The sequence below is a fragment of the Lissotriton helveticus genome, chromosome 8 (genome assembly GCF_964261635.1).
Source record: "Lissotriton helveticus chromosome 8, aLisHel1.1, whole genome shotgun sequence".
NCBI lineage: Eukaryota > Metazoa > Chordata > Amphibia > Caudata > Salamandridae > Lissotriton > Lissotriton helveticus.
In genome coordinates this window covers 1,259,681,836-1,259,698,904 of record NC_136069.1, presented here as the reverse complement: position 1 = coordinate 1,259,698,904, position 17,069 = coordinate 1,259,681,836, and the positions used below count along the sequence as shown (strand labels likewise).

The window sequence follows — 17,069 nt, the reverse complement described above, 5'->3', positions numbered from 1 at the left end:
CGGTGCTCCCGCCGTGATTTAGGCTTAAGGTGCTGGCAGGCGTGGCACTCCTCCGAGTCGTGGTGCTCACCCAAACACTACATGCAAATCGGGTGAGGGTCCATCGCCAACATGGGACGTGCACAGAAGGTACACATCTTGAAGCTCGAAGGCATTCGCACACTGTTCCAATAATGCTAAAGCTTGAAAAAGAAGAGAAGGCCTGAAAACAGGCCAGGACACAATCCGGATCCGCGTTGCACGCGGAAAAGAGAAAAAAACTGACGTAGGCGCGCTGGGGTGGGACTTATGTATCCTCGCTGATGTCACGGATGGGGACAACGTCAGAGCGGAGTCACGTGGTGCCGTCCCCCCGGCGCGCAGGGATGCTGTGGAAGAAAAGTTTTCTGGATCCAGTCTCACGCCTGGGGATAATTCTACGGTAAGGAATCTGCGGCTAGTAGTCTCTATCAGATACCTGGAGCAGCGGGTCCACCATTGGGGGGGTGACCCAAGGAAGTAGGGCCAGCCTGAAAATGTCCAGCATGGCTTGACTAATGGCCTCAACATTTGCAGTGTTAGCAGATTGTGTTGGCTTACTCTGGTTTAATCATTTTCATTATGGGACTGGCTCTGATGATGAGACCGGCACCAGGAAACAGAATCAACCCCATGAATAGTTCCAGGAGTGTGACTGTTTACAAGGAAGCAGCATTACTTCTTTTGGCACTTTTTGTGTTATTTCTCTGAAGGTCCCTTGGGATAACATGTCTGCTTTAGGAGTCCCCACAGGTTTTACCAGAAATACTTGGCCTTACTTCTCTAATGGCCTTCTGCTATACTGAGCAGCAGGAGTCCAAGGCTGATGAACCATGATAGGATCCAAGGTACAAACTGAGGAAGCTCTCCCTCCTGAAACGCGGTTCAACAACTCGGAGGAATAATGGTTCCCATGTCGGGAATGGGAACCATTATTCCTCCGAGTTGTTGAACCGCGTTTGCACATCACGAACATATATCCCCAGATGAAGGCATTATGAGTATGCCGAAATGCATTGGGATCAGAGTGCATAATTTGAATTTGAAGGAATGATTTAAAGCAACATACTCTTGTGATTACAACAGGATGCAAAATACGAATACATTTTCAAATTGAAATCACAGCATTTATTCTTTGAATACTATTGAATAACTTTGGGAAACCTTTACACAAGGACATTTTCGTGGAGCCCGGGGGACTCTTCCCAGTTTCAGGAGGGAGAGCTTCCTCAGTTTGTATTCATTACGCTCCAAGTCGGAGAGCGCTACCCCGGAGCACCATACAGACATTTGAACTTTTTTCATATATTGCAGTGCATTCAGGAATACCCCTTATCTTATAGGATCCAAGGTACCACATGCAAATATCATTCAGATTTGATAAGCACATTTTTAAGGAATCTATAAAAGGATTTGACCCCAAAACCCCAGGAGGAGAGATTGTACTTATTTGCTATGGAAAGCTGAGGAACGTAATCATTGAAGGACTGAGAGAGTTCTGGTTCCAAGACAATAATGCAGTGACTGATACCAGCGCACCAGTCCGCACCTTATATGTCCTGATATCAAAACCTACGCTGGTGAAGTCAGAACTATGAGAACACTAACAGAGGAAAAGAAAATTATCACTGCTTTGTTCTAAAGCAGCCTCTGGGTATAGGTGAAAGTTAAAGGTCAGCGGTAATGGGAGACTGAGCTGAGCCCCCAATTTGGAGTGGGCGTGTCATCATAAACAAGAGGAATCTGGAAGGTTGTCAATGAAAATGATTAATTACAGGTCCTTCACCTGACACAAAAGTTCAGTCCAAGTGTACACCAGTGGCTCAGATTTGGAAGCAGCAGTCTTAATATGTATGCAGGTGCTAGTTACAATTGGATGGAATTTACAGTCAATTTTAGGAAAACCAAAATATTAGTAGAAAATCAAAATCTACCCTGACACTCCAAAATCAAAAAAAACCCACAAAGAATATACGTGCATTCTTGCAAAGGCTAAATCAATATGGGCAAGACCATATATGCCCCTCAACAAATGAATTACCCTCTCAGTCTTGGCATGCCAAACATCTCTCTAATCGCCATAATGAACACTGGCCACCGGTGAATTCAGATCTATGCAAAAGCTTCAGTAAACTCTTCAATGAGAAAATCAGACTAGCTGAGAGAAATTTAATGCCAACTTTGTAGCCCTAAATCTTTCCCCTAAATACTCTGACACTTGATGTTTCTCACCTATCTCACTCGATGATCTACCTAACACCAATCAAGCCCAGAGAAAACCTCTGTGCTCACCTTCTGGCCAAACCTCTTGAGGAAAGATTTCAAAATCTGATACATTTAAAAATTGTTTTGTTTTTTAGAGTTTTATATAGCGCGAACTAGACCCGAAGATATCGGGTATCAGAGCACTTTACATAGCACCAGTTTCGTTACACGAGGACGCATTCAATAAATGCCTCCATGCAGCAAGTTCTATTCCCAAGCTCCATTAAACTAAATCAAATCAACACAATTTAACAACAGGGAACTTGGATACAGATCAACAAGCAAACTATCAATCAGTCTCCTAGCACCACAGCTCGGAAAGGCAACTAAAAAAATAGCGACCTACCAACGCTTGCTAGCCTGGTCAGTCTGGCTATTCAGCGGGCTTCAGTATAGAAACTCCAACCCTAAGAGGACTTGATGATGTATGTCCTATCCAGGTCAATCGTGACTCTTGCTTTGCCTGTGATACGATTCATAAGGACAGGCTACTTTTTATTCTGGAATATTGCATGGGCTTTAGGGGTAAGGACGTAAGCTGGCTCTCATCCTTCCACACCACAGATCCCTGCTAGTGAAAATTGCTGATCACCTTTCATCTAAAGTGACAGCAGTGTGTGGGGCTCCACATGGTTCCGTATAGCCCCAGTATTTTTCAACCTCTACTTGGCGCCTCGTGGGCTAACTTTGGAAAACTAATGAATTGCTCTGCACCAATATGCCAATGACAATCAATTACACTTGAAGATCTCATCTGTAAAAGACATCGGGCCAGATGTACAACTGATGCACAATGTATTAACCCTATTTTGAGAGTCGCTAATATATTAGTGACTCGCAAAATAGGGTTAGTGACTCGCTATTAGGAAGGGGCATGCCGAAGAAGTCCCTTCCTAATAGCGAGTGCAAATGCCATGCAGTCGCAAAAAACTTGCAGTTTACTACCTACTTCAAGTAGGTGGTAAACCTTTCGCAAACGGGAAGGGGTCCCCCGAGGAACGCCTTCCCCTTTCTGAATGGGTGCGCAAATATTTTTCAAGAGCCGGCAGTGGCCCTAGGGACCACTGCCTGCCCTTAAAAAATTAAACTGCAAAGTTAGCCCCCAAATCATTCCCACTCCAGAACTGTCAACCACTGACAAACTCCTTGACACCATCGCCCCCCTAAAACTCAAAAAATCTAAAAGTGCCCCCTTCAGCTCATGGTTCAACACAGACCTTACCAATGAGAGGCGACAACTCAGATTGACAGAAAGAAAATGGAGAAACCAACCCGCTCTAGCTCATCTCTCTCTCCTACGAACAGAACAGCTAAAAATAAAAAGCGCATCTACAGAGAAAAATCCACCTTCTTCAGAGCCCAATTAGACCACTCCAGAAACAGTCCCAAAGGCCTCTTCAAGCTCATCAAAAACAAACCTTCTCCATTCCACAACATACTACAGATGCCCTCACAAAACCATATGAAGAGTTTGCTGAATTCTTCACAGACAAGATAACAAACACTGAACTATCGTTAGACCCCCTTCCCCTCCACCTGCCATCAAAGACCCCATGTCCAATGACCCGCCACTTACCTCATCACCAATTGATGTTGATCCCTACAATCCCAGATTCTCAGAATACCAGAACTCCAGCGCCAACCACCTCCATCCCAAAAAAATAATGCAAACTGGTCCAAATTCGCAACAATATATGAAAAAGAAGTCGGGGAAATACTATTATCCACAAAGCCAACCTCCCTCGTCTCTGATCCTCTCCCCTTCTCCCTTATCAGAAAACTCAGACACCATCATCGCTCCAACCTGGATAATTATCATCAACTCCTTCCTATCCAGCACTTCTTGCTGGTCTCCCCTAAACTTGGTTATCAGGATCAGCTTCAGGCTTATTGATGGGGGGACCAAAATAAGCCTGAAGTCGATCCCGATGACCCATCTATTGAAAGAGGCAATTGCAGCAGCTCAGCAGACTTTCTGAGTGCTGATGGTGGTCTGAGTGTCACTTCTGTACCGGTCCTTCTCTATTAATCTTTGTACCTTAAACCTTGAGAGCATTGGAATGACCTTGTATTGAGGCATATGTTCAGGAACCAGGGCTGGCATCAGTGAAGGGGCTACTGGCTGTCAATGGCCATTGATGTGGTCTGAGTAGGGTTCAGAAGTGTGCTGTGTGGAGAGTGACAGGATCAACTGGTGCTGGAGAAACACCAATGTATTTATCCCCATTGCAGACCCCGCTGGATCCATGCGGTCCGATGCCAAAGGGAACCGATGCGCCTTGGAACAGCGCCATCATCTCTTGTGTGAAAGTACGGATCAGTGCCAAGTTGCAGCTGGGAACTCCAGATATGATGGAAGAAGACTTGGCACTTGAGCAGCAACCAGCTCCGGACGCGGTTCTTTAGCCGGAGTCATGTTCACCAAGTCTAGAAGCAGCACCTCGACATGAAGTAGTCCCATCTGCACCTCTCCATCTGCTTTTTCCTTTGATGACTTGGAAGATGGTGGCAAACATGATCTTGATCAAGCCCAAAGCTCATGGTACACACAGGTCATAACTTTGCCTCCCACTCCTTAATGGCTTTTGAATGCATTGCGACCCACTGCTCGACAACTTTGAGTTGTACTTAGGCCCAAAACACCACATGCAGACCTAGTGGGGGTTTGAAATGGACATCTGTCCATGACAGGATGAGCAGGATTTAAATCCTGATTTTTTGGAGGTGACATCCTGCCAAGCACAGCAAAACTCTACGTTTTACATGACAAACCTCCACAGAGAGCAGCTAGGGAAACTCACTGAAGGCTGCAGAAAAAAAGTGAATTGACTTCAGAAACTCCCCAAATATCACCTAATGTGCAGGAGAAAGATTGCAAATTGTTTGTATCCAGTCTGGTGCCCATTGCGATTCATAAAATGAGGAATAGGAATATAAAATATCCAACAGGACAGTTCTTTTTACCCTTATCTAATAGGCTCTTGGTGAAGGTATGGTTCCCCCCACGGCTCATGTGCCTTCTCTGCCTTTGACATGTTCATACCTTCTATTGCCTATCGTTCGAGTAGTACTCTGCTACAAGAGGTCATTAATGTTTGATTCTTTCCTTCCTTAGTACCCTGTCTTGTTGCCAGTAGCTTGTAGGTTCACTCTGGGCCAGACTTTGGCCTCACTCTCTTCTTGAGCAATTGCTCCATGCTAGGGCCAGGTGCTTATCTTTTAGGCTTGGTTATCTTCCATGCTGTTCTCACTGTGACTAACCAGTCCGTCCTGCTTGTGGTCTCAACTCTGGCTGCGCCCTGGATGTCTCTGAGTGGGTGAGGCTCTGGTCTTTCTCTTTCTCCAGTGGTGGTCCGTGTGTGACAAATGTTTGGGTGTTAGTGAACCACCAGAAGCGTTATATGCTGCTATGGTCAAATTGCCCCTTTCTTTTTCACTGCTTACCCATAGGCAGTTTTATCTCAGAGGACTTTTCGGAGGTTTTGGTGATCAGACCGATGGGCTGTAGGCCACGCCCACACTAGGACAACTTTACACGACAAGAGATGTTGGTTAAATGTCACTCCCCAGTCTGTTGCCACCACCCAAGAATGTCCCAGCCGCCTGATACCTCTGATCTTGACTGGACAGTCCCAGGCCATTATGAGGTGTTTTCTTGCAACTTCTGACTTTCCTAATCAAGTTAGCAAAGCAACAAAGGAGCAATTGTACATCACTTCAGCCCCTCAGGTTATGTGTAAATCAACCACACCCCCTACTGCTGTGTTGTATGGGGTTCCGGCAGGCCTCAACAGAGCAATTCAGGTATGTTACTGCTGCTGCCAAGGTTACTTGCCCTATGGGCTTCAGAGCAGTCTGAGGGCCACCATCTTAAGTCTTATGGCACTTGGGGAGAAAGACAATGAAATGTCACTTGTCTTGGCCGAGTGACATACACCAAAGTTTATGTGGTTGTTAAGGGCAGAAATAATATGGGGTGGTAGGACCTGGCTAAAATGGTTTTATACCTTGTCCCTGGTCCTGACAACACTGTAAGGCTTGGTGAAGTTCCAGAATACTGTTCCAGATGGACAGTATTGTAGAGCTAGCAGTTTGTCCCACACAGTTTCAGATAATAATGTTGATCTCGTGCTGAATGGTAGGGAACATGTGGCGATGTTAGGTGCTATGGGTAAACATCAGTGAGCTGAGTGAGCAGAAGTGGTTAAATACGTATGCTGAAAATTACATTTTGGGATAGGTCAAGGACTATGCAATTCATGGTGGCCTGTGGAGAAGTACTTAGGTGGGGAGTTGATTTTTTTTTCAGGTCACAAACAATTTGTCTGTGGTTATTGGAGTTGTCCTTAAAGGAGAACGTTTGGTCCCACCCACAAAACTGCACAACAAAATAATATCTCTGGCGTATTTAGGTAATGTGGATACTATCAAGACACGCATGAAGATTGCACAAAACTTTTGGAAGCCTGGTTTCTCAAGATTGACTGGTGTCCTGAGTGTCTACGCAAGAACTGGGAGAGTATGCATACCCCTGTACAACCGACATCCGCTTCTGAGGGTGCTTGGATAAAAAAAAGGTTACATTTTTCAGGGCCTTACTCCACCTTGACATATGAGATACATTGTGTTTTATTGTTGACTATGTTCTAAAATTGATGTATTACTCTTTCATAGAGTCGATTGACACTGAGACAGTTATCAAATTCTTGAAAGATATTTTTATTCTGGAAGGCACACCTCAAATTGTGGTTACAGACTGCAGGATGTACTTTGCATCTGACTGCATGAAGACACTATTTTCCAGTATGGGCTGTAAACAACTGAAAGTTTCTCAGTTTTGGCCTTCCTCTGTTGGGTTGATTGAGCATTGTAACAGAATCATTGAGGAAGGCATACGGACTGCCTTAAATTCAGGCTTAGATGTGAGTGCGGTTGTTACTCAGAAAGTTAGGAATTACAATATTTCCCCACATTGCATTTTTTTTTATCACTATAAAGTAGAGAGATGCCTGTACGAATTAACAAAAGTGAAAGTATTTGCCTGTCCAGAGGTTGCCTATCCTTAAAAATTATGCGGTGAGGTTGGACCAGATCTAGTGGCAGGTGACAGGATAATGTTTAAAAACTCCATCAGAGCTGAAAATGGGAGTCCAATTCACTGCACCAGTGTGTGTGGACAAAGCCAGCAAAGGTGCAGTACTAGTTATAGGAAAAGGTTGATGGAACAAGTGGAAGTTGGGCAAACCTAATCCAGAGCAGGTAAGCATCATGAGCAAGAGAAAAGGATCCGTTCACACCTTTGTAGCCGATAACCAGGTGCATGTTCATGGACATTTTTCTGAGAGAGGGAAATTGGCTAGCATACATGTGGGTGTGAGGTCTGTTGATGCCTTTGAACACTCATAATTGTTACCCAAAGTGTAATCTTCATGGAGAGGTCTTACTATGATAAGTACTGTACATTTATTTACTTTTAGTAGGTTTTTTTTAAAATTATTTTCTTTTTGTTCATTTTGTAAGGGGGTAAGTTGATGTAGTGAAGTGCATTGTAGGTTAAGCAGCTCATATGCATTCTGTATGTTGTGTTGTGTTTTGTAATGATGGCTCACATGCTTAGCAGACTCTGTGTGAAGATTATAACTGCAACCCTCAGTTGCTGTTGGACATCTGGACCAGCTGGACGTGACAAACTGTAGCCAATACGTTGTATGAAATAAACCTGTATGTTAGACCTACCTTGCCATGTGGACGTTCATTCGTCATATACCCCATTAATATTGGGGAACAAATGGGACAGATGAGGATAAACAAGGAACACAGTGAGTTTATTAAAATGCCTATTTAAACACATTTTGTATTAAAAGGAATTATTACTGAAGTACATCAATATTTGCATGTTACGTATGAGGCTTGCAAGAATTAGATAAAAGTTGGACAGAACAAAGGTACTTCCCTGTATATACAGTTACTTTCTTATTAAAACACATCAGAACAATGAAATAATGTGATCACAGGACCATGATTGAGATTGGAAGATGATAATACCTTGGTAATAAAGCAGCAACCGGTGATAAAAGACAAATCAAGTAGAATTTGGGCTCTTTCAGCAATCTCTGCATAGTCCAATAGGGATTAGATGGTGGGTTACAAGTTGGACAAGATGAATTATAAATTAGAGCCACAGAAAAAAACAGAAAGATGCTGAAGAAAATGGAAGCCACATTGATCCAAGTCTAAAAAGAAATAAAACAAAGGCCATGTAAGCTTATTCAGCAATTCAATACATTTTACTTTCTAAAAGCTCGATTTTCTTTCGTTGAATTTCTAATATTGAGGTCACTGGAATTTTTCCAAAGGAGGCAGAAACCTAGTGCTTTCAAAGGAGTCAGCATTATATCAGTTGTGCTTGGGGAAAATAACACGTCAGTTTAAACTGCGCACAATATGCCTGGAAAGTTTCAAACAATCTGGGAAACCTCAGCAAAGAAAACACTGTCCTGCTCAAAGATTTAGTTAAGATTAGCCAGAATACAGGATATTGGACAACAACCCAGCTAAGATGAAGGCATAGCTTCTAATGTCGTTTTCCCTTCAACAAATTGCACAGGTACTCACATCTTCAAAGATTTGATTGCATACAAACTACTGAGACTTCTCTCTAAGGCTTGGTTGAGTAGAATGAAATGGAAAATACTTCTCAAAATACAGGCAAACGATGAACGCATGCGGGTTCTACCTAAAACTATTTTTATTGTTAATGAGTACATAAGAAATATATCACAATCTATAAATATATGCAGAGATACACACACCCAGCCCACCCCCCATTTCGTTGACCAACTTTAAAGACTATCAGCCTGATTCATCATTCTCCCGTTTTGCGAGCCCCTAATAGCGAATCATAAGGAATCGCTATTAAGGACTTGCAAAACTGTATTCATGTAGGAATTGCAAAAAATATTGCGATTTCTACATGTTCCTTATTTGCGATTAGCAAATTGCTAATCGCAAATAAGAAATAACTCCCCATTTATTCCTATGGGCCTACAGGCCCAAAGGAATGAATGGGGAGTTATTCCTTATTTGCGATTAGCAATTAGCTAGTCGCAAATAAGGATGCGATTTCAAGGGTGCAGGGGTGTCCAAAGGACACCCTGTAGCACCCCTGAAATGTAATCTACATTGGTGTTGCGCACACACATGTCCAAAGGACATGTGTGTGTGTAACATGCAACTTAGAAAAATGCTTTTAAATTCATTTCTCTAAGTTTTTGCTATTTACCGAGAGGTCTGACCTCTCGGTAAATAACGGCCCAAAATTGCAATTTCGCAATTTTAAAATGATTCATGAATTGCATTTAAGGAATCTCAAATAGAGATTCCTTAAATGCAATTCTTCGCAAATGTGCGAATTCTTTAATAGCGAATTTTGCATTTGGGATGATGAATCCCAAATGCAAAAATTGCACTCGCAAAAGGCAAGATTCTGAGAATCTTGCCCTTTGCGAGTGCAATTTAGCTTGATGAATCAGGCTGTATACCCCTAGATTACCATAATTCCAGGTCTTAGCTGGAGATGCAATAGGATAGGCAGGTTTTTGGAAGCTGTGCGACCTTTAACAAGTACTCTTTAGAATACTGTGTATTGACTTCTAGAATGAAATTGTGTCTACAGAAACCTATAACCCATCTTGTTCCCTCTCATTCTATTACAGAGATGGGCCACAGGCTATGTAAAAATGAGCTGTCCTAAGGTAAAGCAACTTTGTTTTATGTCATCCCTGTAGGAGTCACACCCCTTTACTTTGAGATACTGGGTGTGGTGTTGTCAAAGTTTTGAAGCTGGCAAGCCACTGCTTTGTGTTAATTTTTACCAATTTACCAATAACGTAAGGTCTACATTTCACCCAAATCTTACACCCACAGTAATAATGTTTTGAATATGACTATTCAGAACTGTAGTGTACCCTTTTAAATTAGCATCCCTTCATTGATTTACATCCTTTCATATTCCACACGTTACCTTCCTTGTCAAAAACCTTATCCTTCACGTTTTTGATCTTAAATTCAATTCAAAGTTTGTTAATGCAGAATGTCAGAAACATTTTAAGATTTAATTAAGCTTCCTGCAGCATATACTGCTTGACCACTTCTAGGCAGTATATTGCAGAGGTGATAGCAAGTTTGTGTCATGATTGGTCTCCTAACAGTTCCATTACAAACCTTAGGAGATAGAACTACAGACCACATGCAATAACGGAATTGCTCCCATTTGTATCAAATTTCCTACTGAGAACTTCACTTATGATCAACCGCAACCCATACTGCCTTGAAAAAGCTGCAGGCCTAGCGGCTGGAGGGGTTGTAACACGTGTTGGCTGTCCATATCAAAAACAAGCATCAACAAATACAGGGAGATTAATAATAAACACACTTTCTCAAAACATTGGATTGTTGAGAATTATTTTACTGTAGCATTGACAGGTATGGTTATTTCTATATGAGTAGTTGGTTACTTTCTTCCATATGTGTATTTACCAGTCATGATAGGACGGAGGGCCCTATCCAGTATTCTAACACTATATCCGGGATCATAAATGTTTGTTGGTGTTTAGTTGTAGCTACTTAGGTGTGGAACGCGGGAACTGGGGGCCTTGTTTTTTTTCAGTACATCCTGATAGCAACATTGATGCCCAGACACAGACCAAGACAAAGTGTAACTACTGTACCGTATTGTGAAAAATCTACAACCAACCAACAGGATTAACATACAATGATTGAGTCTATGTCTTCCAGCAGAGAACGGTCTGCAGGTTTTCAGAAAGCTTGACTGGCAAGAGTACATTCAATCAAATGTTAAACACCAGATGTATTTTAAGTGGAAGCCTTCTGAGTGAGAGTGAAAGGATGATTAACACCCACATTATTCTCCTAAACGATGACAGTGAACACATTCAAGTAGGAATACTACTAGATTTTCAGTCCACATGATTTGCTATAAAAAAAAACTTGTTCACACTGCACTTCCATGCCTGTATGATCAGAAAATCGCTTTTAATATAGTTTATTTTGAAAAGGCTGTTAGTTAGTGTTAGAGAGTTTCTCAATGTACAGTTCAAATACTCTCTGAAAACAAGCCCATTAATGAAAACACACAGCTTCAATTAAGTTAGGTTAATTAACAAGCTGTTTCTTGAATTTGCACACCAGGCAGGTTTTGCACACCCAGCGGTGCATGTATGATTGAATATCAGGACACACGCTGTCGAAAAGTACCAAAGTACATCCATTACAGAATAGTTATGAGCAAATACTTAGAAAGCTTGACTTTGCTGCAGTATGTTACAATTGAAATAACCACCATGGTTCATTCAGATTTTGTGTACACTATGTTCCTAATCATTCTGTTTCTCTGTCTGCCCAAGTCTCTTGAAAGTTTACAATATGAACAAACATTGGCAAAACCAATTTGCCTCACTATTTTTAAAAAGCAAATCTGCATGCCCTTAAAAACCAGCCCAAAACACTTCTGATGAACGGGTCAGTATCTAATTCATTACTAGAGTCCCTTGAATGCAATGCAAGTCTTTTCTGTAGCAGACTGTAGAACCTTTAGCTGTTTCTTGAGGTACGATGAGTCAGAATCAAATCCCTACTTCTAGGCTGCAATACCTTTAGCTGTTATTAGTGCCCCAGTCACACACAAGTCTTTGTTGTAGAAGGCTACTACACCATACGCCAATAGTAGAGGTCCCTTGAGTCATACACAAATGTTTGCTGTATCAGGCTGCACTATTGTAGGTCATTACTAGAAGTCCTATGAGTGAGGAACAAGGATTATGTGGGCTTCTACCACTTCTCCCCTGAGCTTAGGAACCAGAGAATTATGAACAGATCAGATTCCTTAAAATGACTCTTTTTGTTTCAAGTGGAAATGAAAAAATGCAAGCAATCTCAACTATGCATTCATTTCCATCACACAGACCATTGAGAGTGAATCAATGCTATATGTACATATACATGTGCCTATTTCCTTCTGCAAGTCTAATGAGTTTTGCTTGTTTGGGGATCCAGAGGATTGTGGACGGTTTTGGTAATTTCTGTCGTCAACATGGGTTGGAGGTGAACACGGAAAAAACTAAGTTCATGATCTTCAACCCCCCCACCAAAACTAGACCCAATCCAAAACTGGGGGAAACTAGCCTCGAAAGGGTCTCGACCTTTGTATATCTGGGGGTATCACTCCAAGAAAACTTGACATGGGACTCCCAGGTAGCAAGATCTAGGTTGAAACTTTCCCAGCTATCGGGCGCACTCTTGAAGGTGTCCAATAAGTCCACCTTCAAGCCCGTCAGCCCGGCCTTGGAAACGTATAGGACCCAAGCGAAGGCAGCAGCCACCTACGGCAGTGAGCTGTGGGGACACAAAGCAGGGAAGGTTATGGCAGGGGTGGAAAATTGTTTTCTGAGACGCTTACTTGCTCTCCCGCAAGGCTCACCACTCCTCCCCCTAAGACTTGACCTGGGCCTTCCGTCTATTGCTGAGGACCTACGGTCGAAACCTGTGAAGTTCTGGCACCGGATATGGACCACCGAGGAACTGTATCATTACAGGCAGGACCTTATACATGTCATGAGGTTGAATGTTAACTGCAAAATCCCTTGGCTGGCATTTATCAAGTCGGAACTGTTTAGCCTGAATTTGCCAGACTTATGGGATGATCCAGCTCAGGGCTGCCGAAGTATTTCGCGTAAAACCCTCGCCCAGCTGTACAAGAATAAAAACCTTGTTGACATGGTCAATGCTTATGATAGTGGCACCTTGACGGGATGTTTTATAGTATCCAAAAATTCCTATGTGTTTGAACCTTTTATGGATTTTATTTATCCTCTTTTGGCGAGGAAACTGTTCCTGCAATGGAGGTTTGGCACGCTCCCTACTAAAGTATTCACCTTTAAATGGTCGCTAGGGGGTGATAAACTTTGCCCATGCTGTAAAGCCAATGATGAAGATGATTTGCACATAATGTTCTGTTGTCATGCCTACCGGAGCCCGAGGAGGCGCTGGCTAGCTCCTCTGTGTCGGAACCTGGGCTTTAGGAAGTATTTACAGGCCTACAGGGTTTTGAAAACCAACACCCTGGGCCACATTGTGTTTGCGGTTTCCAAATTCTTAATGGCAGCATGGATAATAAGGAAGAAAATGTCTGGTTAATTTATATTACCTGGTATTTTTTAACATTGCAGGTCCAGTAGGATTTTTATTGTAAATATTGTGTTTTAAATGTATGTATTTTCACTGCATCTTTTATGGCCCATGTGGCCGAAATAAAGAATTTTTGGATTGGATTGGCTTGTTTTCTATCTCCAAAATAAACATCTCAATGCTGGGTTGTGATGATGATGAAAATTATTATTGAGTATGTTTTCGAGGACCTCAATATAATATTTACAAGTAGTACCAGCCACTTGTATATATAAGACAACTATATTGGTTACTTACGGAACAGCTCTTTAGCTGTTTTCTTGCGAATGCAAGTCAGCAGTCACTAGTATGTGCAGAGAGTGAGTGATGGAGAGAGAGTGACTGAGCAGGAAGGTAGGGAAGCGAAGAGAGTGATGACACCAAGTGAGGATCAAGAACAAGAGAGCGGATTTGTGAAGTAATGAGGGAAGAGTGAAAGGACAGTGATGATGAGCGAGTGTGATCATAAGATCAAGGAGAACGGGGTAAGAAGTAGTTGGATGCAGCAGCATCAGCTGGAGAAGGACGGGTGGGAGCAAGGCCAGCTGTGTAGACAGCTATAAATGCTGACGCAAGAGGTGAAAGAAGACAGGCCATGCTCTCTCTCATGGTCCTAAAAGTTCATAGAAACATGCAAACGTTCAGTTTGCAGACTTCCAGCGCTGGAAGGCGGCAACTCACCAAATCGAAACACAGTGACACCAAAATACTCTAGAGGTGGAGCAGAAGGAGAAGAATAAGGATGACAGCCATTGAATTAAGAGGAAGGAGTGGGGAAACACAAAAGGCCATCACACTTGAGCAAGGGTTAATTCCAAAGGCCAATCTAAGTTTGTATTAAATACTGGTACCAACATGTCTCCAGCGAGACCTAAATGTTTCTGTTTGTTCCACGTAATTTCTTTAAGTTTGTGTCCATCTTTTTTTGTTGTGGTTTCAAATTCATATACAGCACCACTTTAAACATTCGTTTAAGACTAATTGAGCTCCTGAGTACTATGCACTACAACAAGTAAACATAAAGAACTGACACTATACGTTAAGTGCCCTTTGGGGTTACTGAACGTGTCTTATAGTGAGAATAGAGATCTTTTTTCTTAGGACAGTTATGGAGGTTAGAAAATCCTTTGTAAGTTAGGTACTGCATCAAGAGCTAAAGGTGCATTATTATCTTGTGTGTTTTGCATTATTTATAATATCAAATTATGGTTTCATTTCCATTGTTTCAGTTTTCTTTGTGGTCAAAAGAATTATATTATTTGATAGCTACCATGACAGACAACCTATTCAGGGACGTAGCGTCGGCCTGGGGAGGGAGGGGGTGGGTTCTGGGGTGTTACAACCCCCCCCCTAATACATGCATTCTGTAGTAAATAGTTGGGGACAGGGGTGGCTCCTCCACTATGGCGGAGGAGCGTCGCCCCACTGTTTTCTCGCAGTGCGAGAAAGCCAATACATAAAATGGTAATAACTTTTGGCTATTACCATTTTATTTGTCTTTGCACTTTGCGGGCGGGCGGAGCTGCCCTTCTCTCGGTGCAGGGCATGGCAGGAGTGCTTTGCCCACTCCTGAGTGCGCAAAGACTGTTGCACACTCTGCCCTTCTCCATGCAGGCTAATGTAGTTTAACCAGTGTAATTGTTGGCAAATCTGAAGCTCACACCCTCCCAATGTTACTGACCAAGCTACAGCCCTGCACCTATTTAAATCTCAAACCCCACAGCTAAACATGAGAGAAACCCTTTTAAATTATGGGTGCACAGATTGGGGTCTACATAGAGACATATTAAAGGGGGTAAAGCTGTAGTGTAGAGACTATCATTGGAAGGGTGGTGTGGTGGTAAAACAACCAAATATTAAAAATGTGACTTCTATACAAGGGCACCTGGGTGATGAAATGCACTTAACATTTGTTGAAGCTATATACACAACTGCTAAAAGAGAAGATGCCTGCGTTTAGCATCCTTCCAATAAGGGCAAGCATGGCAAGATAGGTTAAGAATATGAACAATATATGCCTGGTTGTTAGTACTTTTGACGTCTGCTTTTCTTGTGAGACGAATAGGATTTCTTGCCCAATATGATAAATTAAAGAACAGCTTTTAGTACTGTTGCTGAAATCTTACATTTTAAACAGCACCGATGTATCAATTTTATTTAACTGTAATGTATGAGTTCATGGCTTGTCAGCGTAAATTTACAGTTACTTTCGCAGGCACTAAGGCGGAGAGCAAGGACAGTGTCTCGGTGTAATATAAACGGTTCTAGTATGCTATCAGATTTGAGTTTATACATTCCAGCGAAGATCAAATGAGGACTGACCTGTGAAGCCCAAAGAACAATTCAGCCAATGGCAGAAAGAGCCGTGACAGAGAAGCGGAGACCGGTTTCCCTGACCACAGTGCAGTGAAAGAATTTAAAAAAGAATGAGCCCAATGGTGCAGTGTGTCCCCGCCGGGATGAGCTGCCTCTCTCTGTGAAGAGAGACACTGGTCCAGACACAATCTCCGCAACTGAGGAGTAGAGACAAAGACATGGCCAAAAATCACTGCAGAGGGGCTCGCCAATTTAAGGTCCATTTCTAAGTTGAGGCAATTTCAGCAGTTGGCAGGGTAGGACTGAGGGTCTCTTGACTGCTGCAGGAAGTTCAAAGTCCACTTCTACTTTGGCAGTCACCTGGAGTGGGTTATGAGTTTACTGGGCCCCATACTCAGCCTGCCCAGAATTGGCAGTGACCCATAGGCTGCATGCATGTCTTTGATAAGGAAAAATTGGGCATGTTCACTGAAGTGGAGGTCTTTGCCTGGGGTCCTTGCCAAGCGGTGCAACTGCAAAGAGGGGGCACCCTGATGGTCCTTACACATCTACAGACTTCACCTTCATGGTGGCATCATAGTGGCACAGCATGTGTGCATGACTTAGAAACCATGATTGAATGACCCAGCCTAATGAGTAGAAGATTACACTGATCGCCAGACCACAAAAAAATTACAGAGAGCAATAGCCATCTCATGGAATCAAACACAGTTGAGATAAAGGCATTCGTTCGCGTTCCTCTATGAATTCTTGGATGTTGGATTAAGATGTACTATATACACTTCCGGATTTTATATTTAAGACATGGCAAAATGTAATATGAATAATATGCGGGTGAATATGCATAGAACTTAATAAGTTTGCCTTTTCTCGCTGCTATTCTTCTAGTTTTTACTCGCATTATGCACATTGGCACTTTTATACGATGCTGCTATTTGTAATTCTAATGTGATCTAATAATTTGTCCATCTTTACTGCTATTTTCTGAAATATTCACACCTTGCACTTTGGCACTTTAGTATTGAAGCTGCTATTGAATATGCGTGATAACTTTGCAATATCTTTATTCACTAGTTTTATAGCAGATTTTTGCTTCAAAATTTTATGACGATGGATTATGTAAATGATTATGAGAAATGTGTGTACTTTTATGGATATTGCATATCCGAATAAAGACCAATGAAATGAAATGATAAAGGCATCACAGGACTGTCTACCTGACCTGA

At 42.3% G+C, this 17,069-nt stretch overlaps 1 protein-coding gene across 1 annotated transcript in view; it reads right to left on the bottom strand.

Annotated features, from left to right (window-relative positions):
• ATP10A (ATPase phospholipid transporting 10A (putative)) overlaps nt 1–17,069 on the bottom strand; it is an 828,689-nt gene that overhangs the window by 7,614 nt on the left and 804,006 nt on the right. Inside the window, exon 20 of the mRNA XM_078658238.1 lies at nt 8,329–8,516. Within this exon, the coding sequence (XP_078514364.1) occupies nt 8,329–8,516 (188 nt within the window). The remainder of the gene's footprint in view (nt 1–8,328; nt 8,517–17,069) is intronic.